The 15,389-nt window shown below is 45.5% G+C and overlaps 1 protein-coding gene across 1 annotated transcript in view; it reads right to left on the bottom strand.

The window, feature by feature from the left end:
* Positions 1–328: 328 nt before the first annotated feature.
* The window catches only part of VWA8 (von Willebrand factor A domain containing 8), a 154,089-nt gene continuing 139,028 nt past the window's right edge, over positions 329–15,389 (bottom strand). The window contains exons 41-45 of the mRNA XM_054975104.1: positions 10,718–10,843; positions 6,952–7,110; positions 3,753–3,851; positions 2,601–2,839; positions 329–553 (exon numbers count right to left, since the gene is read on the bottom strand). Coding sequence (XP_054831079.1) covers positions 445–553; positions 2,601–2,839; positions 3,753–3,851; positions 6,952–7,110; positions 10,718–10,843 — 732 coding nt within the window. The 3' untranslated portion in view covers positions 329–444. The remainder of the gene's footprint in view (positions 554–2,600; positions 2,840–3,752; positions 3,852–6,951; positions 7,111–10,717; positions 10,844–15,389) is intronic.

The following is a 15,389-nucleotide window of genomic DNA, read 5'->3' as shown; positions in this document are numbered from 1 at the left end:
TCGGCTTTGCAAGGCGCATCCATACCAAGCAAGGCTGTCAGGTGAGTCCGACTTGCATATTACATCACATAATCATGGATTATATTCATGAATTCAAACCAGGTCATGTGCATTTTGAAACATGAGGAATATTTTGGCCCCAAAATTATTCTGATTCATTCTCAGAAAATAAGTGATGATAAATATCCTTTATGGTCCTTTCTTCAATGGGCAGATATTTTATGTAAAGCATGACATACAAGAAAACCCTGAACAGAAAAATTAAATTCAGAAGCTTTGACTGTAGACATTTTAAAGCCTATTCCCTGAGGATATGGGGATATATATGTTCATTCAAATGCAATATTTATTTCTATATAAAACATCATTACATGATTGTCCTATCATAAGACCATCTTCCTGATCCTTCAGAGCTGCTTCCCGTACTCAACTGTCCAGTTATTTCTAGGAGCTTGACAGCATGGTAGAAGTGAAAATCTGCTGCAGAATCTGCGGTATTTCTTTAGTGTCCATGGCAATAAAAGCCCGTCCTGCCGGCAGCGTCCTCTGCAATCTAAAGACCAGGAAAAGAAAACGGAGAACATGACGACTGCAAATCACACCCCTGATAACAAGCTGGGGAGACGTTCAAACCTCTCAAGACAGGGCAGCTTTCCTTTCGAAGGCGAACAGAAGGGCTCAGGAATCCTTCCTTGGGCCCAACCAGGGGGAAGGTCTTGCTTAACACAAGCCCTTTCTTTTGAGAGTTCTTTTGTCACACTATTATCATTTTTCCTGGCAGGCACTGATGTGTAAAATGCTCTATGCCTTTCCTACATGGGCCCAATCTGAACTGAGCATTTTACATTTTATAGATGCACAAAGACGGGAGGGACAGTCACTGTAAAGGCAGTTTGGCAGCCCCATGACCAACGACGCTCTACGGACTGCCATGTTTGCCTCAAGAGGATGGGATGGGATGGATATTTGCTTAAAATGTAGGGCTGCTGCTACACACAGCAATGTGATCAAATGTATTTTGTTCTGCTCTGCTTTGTACTATGGGGGTCACCAGGGCTCATTTTGAGGGGGAACACACAGGAACACAGTTCTGGCAGTTCGCCAAAGAGGTCACATGTCAGGTGGCCCCACCCACCTGACTCTCGGCCATTTTGGGTCCGTTTCAGCCTGGATTGGGGCTGAAACGGCCTGGATTGGGCCTCTGATGAGTGGTGGATCAATCTCCCGCTCATCAGTGGCCTGATCCTGACCATTTTGGGCCCCTTTTCAGCCCCTTTTTGCCATTTTGGGTCCAATTTCGACAATGAAAGGCCAGAATTAGGTCCAAAACAGCCAGAATAGGTGATGTCAGGGGGTGTGGCATATGCAAATCAGTTATACTAATGACACACTTCCTGTGATGGCAAGAGGTGTGGCATATGCTAATGAGTTATGCTAATGAGTTCCTCCAGCTCTTTTTCTACAAAATGACCCCTGGGGGCCACAATGATTCCAAGTAGATCATTCGTGTTGGTCTGTATGACTTGGGCTGAAGTTGCATTTCTGTGTCACTAGAGAAGTCTTTGGAGACATCAACATAAACAATGCATTGTAAAGTCATTCTTTTTCTTTCAAACACATCACACATGTTGGCTTGGCTCACTGGCTGCCACTGACACTTCCCCTCCCCTAAGGCCTCTGTGAGTGCCCAACAACTTAGAGGAGGGTCTCTCCCACTGCACTGAGCTTTGCAACACACAGAGGCAGTGTGAATCTGCCAGCAACCTTCCTCTGCACAGGAGGTCTGTGGGGAGGGGAGAACCACACAGGCTGCCCTGAGCTCCTTGAAGGAAGGGTGCGATACCTGTGTAAAACCACAGAGCTGGAAGTGCCCCAAGGATCATTGAGTCCAACCCCCTGCACAATGCAGGAAATTCACAGCTATTCCACACTCCCTGCTCAATGCCTTACGGAAGGCAAAAGACCTCCAGGATCCCCGGCCAATCTGGCCTGGAGGAAAATTCCTTCCTGACCCCAAAGTGGTGATCGGCATTACCCTGGGAACGGAAGAAGGGGCCACAGAGCCCCAGGCCAGCCCATCCTTTCATGCCCCCCTTTCCCAATCTACATACATTCATACTGAGCCATGGAATCATCATAGCTGCCAGGTGCCCCTCGAGCCTCTGCTTAAAAACCTCCAAAGAAGGGACAGCCCACCACCTCCCGAGGAAGCCTGTTCCATGGAGGGGCCGCTCTAACTGTCAGGAAGTTCTTTGCAATGTTCAGCCAAAAACTCTTTGGATTTAATTTTAACCAGTTGGTTCCGGTCCGACCCTTCAATATTGAAGACAGCTATCACAGGCAGCCACACAGAGCTTCCAAATAAGGAGACACTCCCCCCAGTGTACACAGAACTTAGGTGAACGGACCTCTTGTGGGCTGGTTATGCTTTTACCAGAGGAACGTGCTTTGGTGAGCAAAATTCTGCAGAGCATATTAGAGGACCAATACATCATGCAAAACACAAAGCGAGATGGAAAATCTTACGCAAAAAGTGTGAGTGGACGCACATGCACACACACACACACCCTTTCCCCTGCATGGCGAGCTTCTTTACTGACCTGCCTGCTTGGTTCCCCAAGGACCCAATAAATATAGTGAAGGCATTCACTTGAGGGTTGATGGTCAAGGCCTGGGCAAGCCTTGCTGGAGGAATTCCATACCGCTCCAGGTTGGCGTCGCTTAAGACGATGACAAAGTATTCGTCGGCCTCCTCCTTGGCTATCTCCCGGATCGCATGCTCCGTGCCTTCTAGGGTATGGTCTCCGCTCATACAGAACTGGGCATGGGCGTGCATGATCTTGGAGGGAGAGGAACACATACAAGGAGGTCAGCCAATGCAAGAGGTGCTGAACTGACACCATGGCCCACTTGTTGCCGTTTCAAGCATTCGTACTCCACATGCTCAGCCCACTGTTTCCCCCAACAGCTAACAAGTCAGTCTCATCAATAACAATACACTGAAATGTACAAGGGAGAAAATGTTTTCCAACACTGGACTGAAAAGTCCTACTACATTAAGAAATAAGAGCATGGCTGTTCTTATGAATTGTAACTACAGATAATGATAATTCAGAGAACATATTCTGAGAGCAAGTGTGAAAATGAATTACTCAGTGATTCCGCACACATTGGATAATGCACTTCCAATCCTCTTTATAGATCATTTGGAACTGATTTTTTGTGTATGCGGAACAAAAAATCCACCTCAAATGATTGATAAAGTGCATTGAAAGTGCATTATCCAATGTGTGCGGAATCGGCCACTATGGACAATGGGCTTTTACCAAAACATTAAAGCATCAGTGCTGAACTATTGTTCTAACCTCAGTTTTAAAAATAAACTGTGATATGGCCCATGAACTGCAACCTGGAGAAAGTCCCATGCGTCTGCTGCAGGACTTGTGGCTCTACAGAGACCACTGGATCTACCCTGGCTTGAACCATACTAAAAAGTAAATGCCTCCCTGGCTTTGCTGTGCTCGTTCAATACCTGTATTGGGACAGGAAACAGAATATTTCAGGAGGACCACGCGGAAGGAAAGAAACAATATATTGGCTCATATTCGGAAGTGCCAAAAGTTATTTTTTATAAATCAGACTGCATTTTCACACACATTTACACTCCTTTTCTAGTTTATTCCCTGTCCTGAATATAAGCCACCACTGAAAAGTATTTTCAAGCATCAAGGCATCAAACCATGGTCATTTACCTTCAAAACTTCTAATCTTTCCTTATTGTTCTTTGGGACTTTTTCGCTATTGACCAAAGCAATGTTGAAACCATCTCCAGAATGGCCAGTGATGTCATACTGCAAGGGAAAGATTTGTGCAAAGCTCTTTAATCAACCATAATGAGGAAGAGTACAAGATAATGGCAGGGGCACAAATCCTGGGCCACTGTTTTCCCGCTGCCCATTTCTGAGCCCAAAACTCCCCTTCCAAAAAGGCTTAACTACAAAATAGTAGAGTCCAGTAGCACCTTTAAGACTAACCCACTTTCTTGTAGCATGAGCTCATGCTGGACTCTTTAATATTTTGCAACTACAGATTAACATGGCTAAATCCTCTAAAGCTTAACCACGTACATCTTAGCAGCCTGATCTTGGCATAGCTCAGAAACTAAGCAGGGTTGGCCATGGCTGGTATTTGGACGGGAGACCACCAATGAAGACTGGAGTTGCTCTGCAGAGGGAGGCAGCGGCAAACCACCTCGGTTCATTTCTCACCTTGAAAACTGCATGAGGGGTCACCATTGGCACATTTTACCTTTATGTAGATCTTAAATCATAACTGGCTTTTTAAAAAAAGACATTTACATTTAAAAATACTGGACAGCTCGTCTGACGTTGTCTTTTTTTAATGGCTGCCCAGGGTAGGGCCCTCTTTTGCTAAGGAGCGAGGGGGTAGGGCCCTCTTTTGCTAAGGAGCGAGGGGGTAGGGCCCTCTTTTGCTAAGGAGCGAGGGGGTAGGGCCCTCTTTTGCTAAGGAGCGAGGGGGTAGGGCCCTCTTTTGCTAAGGAGCGAGGGGGGTAGGGCCCTCTTTTGCTAAGGAGCGAGGGGGTAGGGCCCTCTTTTGCTAAGGAGCGAGGGGGTAGGGCCCTCTTTTGCTAAGGAGCGAGGGGGTAGGGCCCTCTTTTGCTAAGGAGCGAGGGGGTAGGGCCCTCTTTTGCTAAGGAGCGAGGGGGTAGGGCCCTCTTTTGCTAAGGAGCGAGGGGGTAGGGCCCTCTTTTGCTAAGGAGCGAGGGGGTAGGGCCCTCTTTTGCTAAGGAGCGAGGGGGTAGGGCCCTCTTTTGCTAAGGAGCGAGGGGGGTAGGGCCCTCTTTTGCTAAGGAGCGAGGGGGTAGGGCCCTCTTTTGCTAAGGAGCGAGGGGGTAGGGCCCTCTTTTGCTAAGGAGCGAGGGGGTAGGGCCCTCTTTTGCTAAGGAGCGAGGGGGTAGGGCCCTCTTTTGCTAAGGAGGGAGGGGGTAGGGCCCTCTTTTGCTAAGGAGCGAGGGGGTAGGGCCCTCTTTTGCTAAGGAGGGAGGGGGTAGGGCCCTCTTTTGCTAAGGAGGGAGGGGGTAGGGCCCTCTTTTGCTAAGGAGCGAGGGGGTAGGGCCCTCTTTTGCTAAGGAGCGAGGGGGTAGGGCCCTCTTTTGCTAAGGAGCGAGGGGGTAGGGCCCTCTTTTGCTAAGGAGCGAGGGGGTAGGGCCCTCTTTTGCTAAGGAGCGAGGGGGTAGGGCCCTCTTTTGCTAAGGAGGGAGGGGGTAGGGCCCTCTTTTGCTAAGGAGCGAGGGGGTAGGGCCCTCTTTTGCTAAGGAGGGAGGGGGTAGGGCCCTCTTTTGCTAAGGAGCGAGGGGGTAGGGCCCTCTTTTGCTAAGGAGCGAGGGGGTAGGGCCCTCTTTTGCTAAGGAGCGAGGGGGTAGGGCCCTCTTTTGCTAAGGAGCGAGGGGGTAGGGCCCTCTTTTGCTAAGGAGCGAGGGGGTAGGGCCCTCTTTTGCTAAGGAGCGAGGGGGTAGGGCCCTCTTTTGCTAAGGAGGGGTATCCCATCTCTGACTGCCTTTCTTCCCGTTTCTCAAAATACCATTAATATAGGAGTGAAGTGTACCCCTGAAACCAATTATGTCTCATGGGACATGGGAAAATAGGAGAGAGAATTATTTCTCATACAGATTTTGGACTGTTCATCAGGCTGGAATCGATAGAAGCAGAATCAATGTCTCCAGCTGTTTCTCAGAGAAGTCGCGCCTTACCTTCAACAAATTAGAATTTAAATTATGGAGGATTCCCAAGGAAGAGTCCAACACCAAGGAGCAGAGAGACTCATTCGTTGCCACTCGTGAAATCTTCCAAACATCCCCACTCCTATGAATGCGGCACGTGTGCCGTTTTTCACCCACTATTTTTATTTTGTGCACTACAAAATGTCAGCATGACAACTAAAAGGAAGGCTGTGTTGTTAGCGTGGTTTCTAGGCATCAGTTGCAACTAGATATGTGATCCAGCCCATGAAAATGTATATCATGAGGAGAATTAACATTTGCCAAGCAAGGAGAGAGAATTCTCTAATTTTTCTTACAAAATCAGCAAGGATGTAGATGAAGATGCGTGAAGTAGTTTAGAAGATGGCAAGCAGAGAGAGACCGAGGTACATGACTGGAGTATGGCAAAGTTATCAGACCAGGCGGGAGAAAGTGTAGAGGCATGACAGAGATGGCAAAAAGATTCGGCAACGTGGTCTGAGCAATTATCAATGCAATCCTAAACAGAGTTATTCCAGTCTAAGCCCACTGATTTCAGTATGAATTTAGAAACTTAGAATTTCAGTATGAATTCAGCATGAATTTAGGATTTCAGTATGAAATTAGGAAGATCGCGAGAAGGAGGGCAGGAAGGGATGAGCCGGTGCTTGGCTCTCTTGGCCCTTTCTTATACGCCTAGGGTAATGCTGATCGCAACTTTGGGGTCAGTAAGGAATTTTTCTCCAGGCCAGATTGGCCAGGGATCCTGGAGGTTTTTTTTGTCTTCCTCTGGGCTCAGAGCAGGGGTCCCTGGGGGGGGGGAGAGAGCTGTGAATTTCCTGCATTGTGCAGGGGGTGGACTAGATGACCTTACTTCCAGGTCTAATGTTACTTAACTCTCTCCTAACATTCAGAATCTTTTACACTACTATAATTTCTTGAGAACTTGTATGGGTTAAAAGCTGTGAAGCACAAATGTATTTAACAAATAAAGGCCTAAACAAGGTAAAATGCAGTCTACTCATCTATAGCAATTCTAACTGTTGGCAGAAAATTAGTTTCAGAATGTTGGAGAATCTGTTTCTCTGTGTGCTTGCAAAGAACCTGGTTATACTCTGCTAAAGCATCCTTCCACTTTCTCCCATGCAACATGTACTCAGAGTCGTGAAATTCTGGCCAGATGTACAAATCACCTTAAACTTGTTCTCGTAATTCTCGAATGCTTCCATCACCATGCAGGCAGCTTCCATGGAACGTTCCAGCCGCCCGTCGACTCCATTGAAGTGATACATGCTGCCAGAGACATCCATGACCAGGCGGAGGCGTTTGGGCTTCTGTTGAGGGCTCCCAAGCTTCAAGAAAAAGATGGGCAAGTCAGGCTCACAAATGGGAAAGAGACACTTTAAGCAAAAGGAGGCACGGAGTCACACCCTCTGACCAGGACCGCAAGCCTTGGCACCTGGGCACTGTGGGTGTGCATCTGAGCAGTTAATCTTGTATGGTTGGGAAGGGGGTGATGGTTTAATATGCTTTCTAAGCAGGATAGTTAATATTGTTTTGTGACTCGTGATTGCTGTTTTAACTCGTGCTGTCAGTCACTCTGAGTGGGGTTATATAAACATTAAAGACTCTTCCCTTTGCACCATTTGACTTTTTTTCTTCGTTAGCCACTCTGAGCCATAAAAATGTTTAAAATTAAACAAATAAATAAAGCACTCAGCAAAAGACAGATTTCGTTAGATAGATTTAAAACCAATTTCTAGACCAAATCAGCACCTGCTGATAGAACTGCAGGATTTGAGTCCAGGGGCACCTTAGAGACCAACCAGATTTTCCGGGTAGGAGCTCAGGAGCCAAATCTTCTTGGCCTCCAAGGTGCTGCTGGACTCAAATCCTGCAGTTCTACAGCAGCCCAAAACAGCCGCCTCCCCTGAAACCACCCGCTGATGCTAACACTGTGCAGGCAAGGCACGGGCATTGCCCTCTTGATCTGAAATGCCCCCCCTCCAATTTTTCTCTTTTTGGGGAGGTCAAAGCTGAGAAGTTCTATGAAACTGAAAAGCAGCCACACTAGCTTGTGCCTTTTAGCTGGTCCTGTAGATAAAACAAAGAAAAAAGAGACCACCCCCCCTAGCAATCTAGGGGTCCCAATCCTTGCTGAGCACTCCAGAGCACAGTGGGGGAGTAGCAGGCTGCCACCATTCCCCCCAACTAAGTCCTGGCGCAAAGGCAGGGGGAAACAAGCCCCTGGCTTTACCGGACTTTATGCAAGAGTCAGCACACAGGTTTTAAAGACTGCCAGGGATCAAAGAAAGATTGTAGAGTCATAAATAATATTTTATTATAAATGTGCATAAGAGGTTGTATTTTGGAAAGTGTATAAAAGGATAGCTAAAACAATAAATATTTAACCAGACCTAACACTATACATAACAATCTAAGTCATGATGGTAACTTGCAGAGGTAAAACAGCATTCTTAGTCAGCAACAAGTTTCTGAGTCCAATGCAAAAAAGCAAAGTCGTAATCCCACAGGGCCTCAGAGAGAACCCACAGAACAAAGGCAGGGGCTAAAGGTCATCAACTAGGAGCTTAGGCCAAACGCCATGACTAAAAGCAGCTGCTAAGAGCAAAACCCATAACAGACTTTTCCAATTTATGCCCAACTGCCTAGAAACTTGGGTGGATCCCACCAGCCCATCAGTGTCTTGCAAAGACCTGTGAGGTTGGCGTTCTGCATTTACACCCAATCCCAGTCTGATGAACATGTTCCGTCTCCCACGAGCACCAAAGCTGGACCAGACAGGTCTAATTAGCTTGGATATTTTGGTTTTGCCTCCCTAATCTTGGAGACTCCAGTAACAGCACTAGCAGCACCGGGGCGAGTGCAAGGGGGAATCATTCTCCCTGGCAACGCTTACCCATAAAGCACCAGGCCCTTGCCAAGCAAGGCCAACTCTTTTGACCAAGCCGGGGGGGGGGGGGGCGTTTCTTTACAGGCCCTAATCAAGATATTCTAACACCTTTCCTGCTAAAGTATCAGATCACACTCCAGTACCCGCTTCACCAGATCTTCAGGGAAGAAACATTTCTGTTTCTCAGTCTAGACATAATATCCAAGCAATATTCCCCATATGACTAATAGGAGCTACACTTCTGCGGGTTGGTTTAATGAAATGGATCAAAGAGCTGGAATGTATTCCAAAAGCAATAAGGAAAATTCTTTAACGCACATTATGGGAATAAGGCAGCACAGCAGTGCAAAGATTCTCTACTAAGACCAAAGGCTTTAAGGGGGTTTGAAACAGGATTCCAGGTACCCTTACACTCTGACCAGAAAGTCAGCCGTTTAAAAATGAAGCATCTGTTTTAACACTTTCTGGCATGTTTGCTGGATTAAGAAAGGTATTTTATGACACGTTCCTGATTATGAATACTAAGTTACTACTCATGGACAGTTTGGCAAATAGATGAAAGTATTTAAAATGTTTGTTTTATGGTACTAGCTCCCTATGTTTTGCTCTGTTCCCAATGCAGCAGACATGCTTTGCACAACCAGACACACTTTCCAGTTCTTTACCTTTGTTAGGGATGACATATTTCCCTCTAGAATCATAGGGTTGGAAGGGAACTCCAGGTTCATCTAGTCCAACCCTCTGCACAATGTAGGAAATTCACAAATACCTCCCCCCACACACACCCCCTAGTGACCCTTGCTCCATGCCCAGAAGATGGTGTAAGGATCTGCCAAGCAACTCTCAAAAGTCTTCACTGTAGTAAAAGAACTTTATTGAAAAGCTGCTTGCATTATGATCTTACTCCATCTTTGCCAGGAATGACATTCACATGCAAGCATCAAACATATATGGGTTTCTAGAGCGTGGGCAAATTCTAAGATCCTCCCCCTGCGCCTCCAGTCTAACAGTCAGCTCAGAGGGAAAACATCCGAGCAGGAAAACAGCAGAACTGATGTGTGGGATTTTCAAGGTTGTGGCATCTGGGCAGGCACCTCTTCCCAGCCTAAGGAGAGAGGCCCTGGTGCAGTTCAGAGGCTCATAGAGATAACAGCAGGAACAAACGCCTCCCTTGCATATTTTCACAAAGCTGGTTCGAAAGACAAGATGAGTAACATTTGCATAACATGAAGCATTAGACCACAATTAAGACAGCAGGGTGTTGCTGGGTATGACAGGTGATGCTGAGCACCTGACACCTGGGGAAAATACCTCCCCTCCCCACAGCCCCAGGAGCCCCTGCTCCATGCTTAGAAGATTGCAAAACACCATCACTTTGCATGACCTGGACACTATATTTCTATTGATACAACCCAAAATCTAGAGAGCACAACTAGAGAATGGCACTCCATTAAGCTTCTCTCAAGTAAAATGAGTTGCTGTTAACAAAACTCTGCAGGGACAGAAGATAGGTTTTGCCATTGTGAGGCTTACATATCATTCTTGCGTAGTCTGAGTCCAGAAAACATAAAACCAGAGGACTCGTTCTACAAATACCTGGCTGAGGACAGCTTTTCCTTCAAGGGCCTGTTTGGAGACGCCACTCTTTCAGAGCTAGAATGCCCATCATACGGGTCATGTCTGTGCATGAGTAATGGTTCCAAAAATGACCACAACATACAGAGATGACTTTCTGGAGTATGACACAGAGACACAGCTGCAGAGCCCCCCCAGAAGTGGGAGTGAAGGCGTGGAAATTCTGCACCATGTTCTCCAGTGTGGTGCACGACATGTTTCAGCCAAGGCACAGGAAGAGTCATGCACTGGAGGAGCTCCAACAGTCTCTGCATGATCCAAGTATCAAGTACATTGGCTTACAAAGCATGAATAATATGGAATGAGAGAGAGCAGTGCAGAGGCCAAGATTGCACCCAACTGGGAAAATGCCAAGCAAACTGTGAGGACAGGGAAAGAGCTGGTGTGAAGATACCATACAGTCAACTCACTTGCGGGTCAAGTTCTCCACGTCGCTTGTAGATGGCTTTTTCACCCGTCAAACTATCAATTATTTTGGTATCATCTAGTTCTCCAACTGCCTGGTGTCTTAACCACTGTCTTTCCTTCCCCTTGGCCTGCAAAAGAAAAAGCACATCCTTCACTAAGAATTATGCCCTGCTTTCAGCTATTTAAGGAAAAGAGTTCTTAAAGTTCTTTATGCAAAATCTGTAACGAGCTTGGCCTAACTACATAAAGCAAATGTCTTCTGTATGAAGAAGGAGATAGCATAGCAAATTATATGAATAATTCTTTTTCAGCATTCAGATCTTTGCAAATATGCAGTTTTAAATATAAACCATGAAATGCTTGCTTTTTATTAAAAGCAGAACACTAGTTGTCCAGGTTCCCTTTGAGAAGCCATGCTATTTCAAAATAGTAAAGAGTCCAGTAGCACCTTTAAGACTAACCAACTTTATTGTAGCACAAGCTTTCGAGAACCACAGCTCTCTTCATCAGATGAATCTTCTGACGATGTATCTGATGAAGAGAGCTGTAGTTCTTGAAAGCTTATGCTACAATAAAGTTGGTTAGTCTTAAAGGTGCTACTGGACTCTTTACTATTTTGCAACTACAGACTAACATGGCTAACTCCTCTTGATCTATGACCATGTTATTTCAGCAATACTTTCAAATATAGACAAGGAAGTAAATACTTGTCTAGGGGCATCAAGGACGTTGTCTAGAAGATATGCTCTAAACATCTGTCATGCCTTTGCATTCGGCCTTAGATAAAACACAGAGGCCAAGCGCTTTCCGGTTTCCTATACAAGGAGGGAAAAGGGAGCTGTTAAACCTACTGTCTTCCAGACAGTTAACAAGGCAGTTGGTATCAGATAAGCTTTTCCTTTTCATGAGGGATATATCAGCCTCCCACACAAAGCAGAAGAGATCTTACTATGTCTGTAAGGAGAATTCTTGCTCTCCATGTTTCCAAAATGTGTAATGATAGCATAGCAACCTTCTTCAGAAGAGCCGTCTATTTCTATGTTGTAGTCTACCGTATCTTTTCCTTTGAATGACTGTTCAAGTCATGAGTACAAATGGACCAGGGTTGGTGGGGAGGAGCTGGCTGGGTGTAGTTCATCTAACCAGCAGGTGCAAGGGGAAGTTTTGCTTGTTTTTGGAGGAGTGAAAGACACCTGAAAGGGCCGTCATGTTCATTCCTGTCGCTCATATTCTGTTCTCCAACTGCAACGACTGAAGCTTGCCGAGGGCATCTTTTTATGATTACTCCTAGCATCACTCGTTCCACTCTTCTTTCTAGGAACTCAGGACATCACATGTTCCCTCCCACCAGCTTCGTCCTCACAACTCCCCTGTGAAATAGGTTAGGAAGAGAGCAAGCCAATCCCAGGCAAATGCACGGGGTTGGTTCCCAGACCTGATGCTCAGTTCACACCATCGCAGCATAGATGGCTCATGAGAAAAGCCCGGATCTCTGGGCTCAGCTGTCCTTTGGGAGATGGGTGATTTGTCACTCTTCACAAGGCAAAAGATGGCAACAAGAGTTTATTTTTATTTTACAAAATTTGTATCCCACCTTACAGCCTCCATAAGGGCAACCAGAGCCCCTGAGCGTGTGCTTATTATCCCTCTTCCACCTTCTGAATGGTTAGCCCAGACACAGACTAAAATAATATTATGTTTCCCCGATATATCAGGTGAACATGCTGTTTAATTCTCATGTTAAAGCTACTCTTCCCTTTTGTGTCATGTTACAGGCAGCAGAGAATGTCTGGGTCGTTGGTCAGACGGTCCTGCTATACTTTTCCCTGGAAGACAACATAATCTCTGGAAATGGAGCACACTGCACTTTTTCCTTGAACTAAAAACAAACTCTTGTTAGTACCCTGCGGGAAAATGATGTACTTCCTCTACTGATAAAGGGTGCTTACTGGCCTCACAGCAAACATGGATTAGGTCTCTTCAGGGACTCTGACACTCTTGACTGGGCACAATGCTCGTCCCTAGCAAAGTAAGGCCTTCCCACCACAGTTTAGGCCCTTGAATATGCTCGCCCTCTTATCAGTCCTGTGTAGGCTATTATGCTTTGAGTCTTTCCTTCATCCAAGAAATTGGAATTTTAAGCAGGAACACTTAAAATACACTATGTCAATAGGTAACAATACCTATGCCATTACCACAATACCGCTATGCTAACAGGTATATAACAATACTAAAGCACCTGTTATACACAACTATTTAATCAGATTTTTATCATCAATACAAGTAGAACATTTGGACTATTAAAAATGGAAGATTCCCTTACATGTCAAATGATGATGATAATGATAATTTGTTTTTGTGTACTTAAAAACAGCTGAAAGCTCTGATTTCTACTCTATCAACATTTTGGGAAGACTGCTATGATTCAGAATGTGCAGCCGGCCTGTCTAGCCTCTACACAGTTTCAGCAACTGGGATTTTGAGAAAAGGAACTCAGTTCATACTGTGTGAACTTAAATTTCTTCTCAAATCTGTGCACTCATTTGGGGTTTATTCCTCTCAGCAAAACCGGAACAGACTGGTGCCCTGTTGAAGTTTTAGCATGACATCATTGATCAACTGCTTCAGTGAGGTCACAGTTGAGATTAGACATGGGCACGAATCGAAATACAAAGCAAATTTCATCATGAAACGGGTCATTTCGTGTGTCACGAAACGTTTTGTGGGGCCACGGTTATCATGAAATTCACTTCTTTTGGGCGTGTTTCAGCTTTGTGAATGATTCATAATTGCAGAGAGGCTGGCGCTGATCCATTGATTCCCTAGACAACAATGGGTCCAGACCTTTTGTTGCCATTGGATACCCCAATCATAGCCCACTTACCCTTGATTGGCAGCTCTCCTAGCCATCTGGAGAGCTTCCATTCTGCCCTGTACAGCCAGGAGCTGGGGGTCAATCCCCTAAGCAACCAAGGAGGTGGGGCCTTCTGTAGCATGGGCACACCAATCTCACTCCTCCAAATCTTATTAGGCAGGTCTGTCAGCCAACCACAGACCACCTGTTCTGCTCTGTCAGCGTTTTTTATAAAAGGCACCTCTCTCTGCCTCGTGTTTCAGTCCCAGCAGACAGAGGGACAGGGAGGAGGACCTGTTGCTGGGATTGGAATGGGAGAGTGTATGGAAGGATTTGGGATTGTGCTTTTGGCTGCTGCTGCTTTAAAGAAACTGAAAGAATACTCTTATTTCCAGCTCTTGGCCTTGCTGTGGGAAGGTCTTTGGGTGAGGGTGCCTTTTTTCCTCCACCCCACCCCATCCCTCACTCCGTCTTCCCGGCCCAGCTCCACCATGGCTGGTCCTTCATCCTCCTCTGATCCAGCAACTCCTAATCTCCATTTCAGTCATGCACTCTGGCAGCACTTCCCTTTCCACTGACCTTCCTGATCAACGTATTGCAAACTGGGAGGGTGGGTGGAGGAGAGCCTGCTGAAGTCTCCCTGCGAGTTTGGCATCTCGGGATATGAAGGGGACCGTTGAAATGCCCTGGGTTCTGACGAATCACGAAACTAACAAATCATTTCAGCAAATATGGCAATTTCTTGAAGTTTTGTAATTCACGATTCGTTCATCGTGACGAAACACAAAACTCTCGTTTCGGGCTTTTCCTGTTTCGTGCCCATGTCTAGTTGAGATACATCTTGTGAAGTAGGAACTGAAATTCAAATCCAAGTTGAAATCAAAGCCAACCATGCCAAGAAGGGTGGAGGAGGCAGAGGACAAAGATGTTTAGGAAGGGGGGGAGGCAAAGGGGAAAGGTGGAGTTTCTGTTTCTGATTCTATTTTCCAACCCCTCAAATGGTAAAAATTCAGATCCGTTTGCTAAAGCAGCTGAGGGTTGAGCAGTTTGCTGCTCTCTCTTGAATAGTGGAATAGTACCAATTTTGCTTGAGAAAACTACCATGTTCCATAAACACACCAACTAATACAGTTTTATATATTTATTAAATTATAAATTATATTTATACATTTTATGTCACCAAGCAGTAAAAGAAAGTTAAATTTTTACCAAAAAAAGTATTACTTTATATTTACAATGCCTCCCTTCCTTACCATGCCCTATCCAATTATTTGCTGTGGCTTCCAAGTTTCTGGAAACTACATTCTGGCGGCACCTACCCACCTTCCAGTTTCATTTGAATGATTTCTGTCATTCGTTCTGGAACGGCAGGATGTGCAGGCGGTGTTCCATCCATGTGTTTCTTACTGGCTGCAGAAGGGGGGCCCAGCAAATACGCAAAACAAATCCTGTCTTAAATGCCCAATTTCATCAGGATTTCTTTTTTATTATAATTTAATCAAAGCGCACGTGAGCATCAATAATTTATGAAGGGAAAAGGGATATGAACAAAATGCTGCAAAGACTGTCCATGTGCTAAGCCTAGAAATCAAAAATAGAAGAATGGAAATTTTCTAACAAATTGATGCAGTTCCAGAAACAAGATTAACAAAATCTAGGAACAACGTTGAATGGGGAAACTTCATAAAGCCCCCCTTTATATTTCATCTGATTTCTCTATAGCTGATTGTATTCTGGTGAAGATTTCTTTACCAGCAGCCAAATATTTGAGCAGAATCCACTGGAAAGTGGAGCATTTGAGGAGGCTGTATTACACCACA

Source organism: Eublepharis macularius, chromosome 3 (assembly GCF_028583425.1).
Source record: "Eublepharis macularius isolate TG4126 chromosome 3, MPM_Emac_v1.0, whole genome shotgun sequence".
NCBI classification, from domain to species: Eukaryota; Metazoa; Chordata; class Lepidosauria; order Squamata; family Eublepharidae; genus Eublepharis; species Eublepharis macularius.
This window is presented reverse-complemented; position numbering and strand designations above follow the sequence as displayed.